Genomic DNA, 1,512 nt, shown 5'->3' with positions numbered 1-1,512 from the left:
AATTAAATTACAGCAGGTAAGCTTTTAAGTATATGATTTGGGTCCCAGTGATAGACTAGGGTAGAGGATGGTATATCTCCAGAGGAATCTCTTCAAAAATCATTCCAGATAGATGTCTTTTAGAGTGCAACCAATTCCTCACGACTGTGAACTTGGAATTTTTGTATTAGCACTTGTCAGTTCTATTTTTAAAAAAATGAAAATCATATATAAATTGTTAACTTGAAGTCATTAAATATTTGCTTCGCATCTGTTACTCTCTCATTATGGGACCCTAGGTCAATGCTGATTATGAGGCCTTTGGACTTGGATCCTCTCTAACTTTTGTTACCGTTTTTCAGCAGGGAAGTCAAAGGTCTGAGTTGATAGAGATGGTGGGGAACAATTTCACGGAGGTGATTTTCTTCATCCTCTCTGGATTTGCAAATCACCCTGAACTACAAGTCAGCCTTCTCTGGATGTTTCTCTTTATCTCTTCACTGTTTGGGGGAACATTGGACTAATTATGTTAATCTGAATTGACTCTCAACTTCACACATCTATGTACTTTTTCCTTAGTAATTTAGCATTAATTGACATATTTTATTCCTCTACTGTAACAACCAAAGCACTGGTAAATTTCCAGTCAAATCAGAAAACCATCTTCTTTGTTGGCTGCTTTGTTCAAATGTCCTTTTTTGTGGGTTTGGTGTGTAGTGAGTATTTTCTTCTGGGATCAATGGCCGATGACCGCTATGAAGCTATCTGCAATCCCTTATTGGTTTCAGTGGTCATGTCCCAGAAAGTGTGCAACTGGCTGGGAGTCATGCCGTATACAATAGGCTTCACCAATTCTCTGATATCCATCTGTGTGATCAGCAGGTTGGCATTCTGTGATGCCAGCATCAGTCACTTTTTCTGTGACACCACAGCTCTTCTGGCGCTATCCTGCGTGCATGCATTCAGCACAGAAATGGTGATCTTTGTTTTAGCCGGGTTCACCCTGCTTAGTTCTCTCTTCCTCACCACAATCACCTACATTGCCATCATCTCAGCCATCCTGAAGATCCAGTCTGCAGCAGGCAGACAGAAAGCCTTTTCCACCTGTGCATCCCATCTTATGGGGGTGACCATCTTCTCTGTGTCCCTGATTTTCACATATTTGCAGCCGGATAACACACCATCCTGGACCCAGGCACAGGTGACATCTGTATTTTCTACCATTGTCATTGAACGCTGAATCCATTCATCTATAGTTTGAGGAACAAAGACGTAAAAAATGCTCTCCTGAGAGTCATACACAGAAAACTATTTCCATGACTAATCTCTGCATGTTGCAATTAAAGCAAACCTGGATGGTTTCAAGCATTCAGTTTCTCCAACAATTAGGAAAATAGTAGAGTAACCCCAAAGGCATAACACAAACTAAGTAATAACTTAGAGTCTTGACACACGGGAGATGAATTATCATTTTATTTGTTTATATGGAATACTGAATCACCGTGTAAGGATTTCATTTCAGTACATAAATAA

The 1,512-nt window shown here is 39.9% G+C and overlaps 1 protein-coding gene across 1 annotated transcript; it reads left to right on the top strand.

The window, feature by feature from the left end:
- The first annotated feature begins 371 nt into the window (after positions 1 to 371).
- On the top strand, positions 372 to 1,299 carry LOC137772619 (olfactory receptor 8I2-like). Its single transcript, XM_068556633.1, is given in 3 exon segments — positions 372 to 465; positions 468 to 1,208; positions 1,211 to 1,299. Coding segments are annotated over 3 exon segments (924 nt in total).
- Positions 1,300 to 1,512: the final 213 nt, after the last annotated feature.

Source organism: Eschrichtius robustus, chromosome 11, assembly GCF_028021215.1.
Source record: "Eschrichtius robustus isolate mEscRob2 chromosome 11, mEscRob2.pri, whole genome shotgun sequence".
Lineage (NCBI taxonomy): Eukaryota > Metazoa > Chordata > Mammalia > Artiodactyla > Eschrichtiidae > Eschrichtius > Eschrichtius robustus.
The sequence above is the reverse complement of the archived record's forward strand: the minus strand, read 5'-3'. Positions and strand labels throughout refer to the sequence as shown.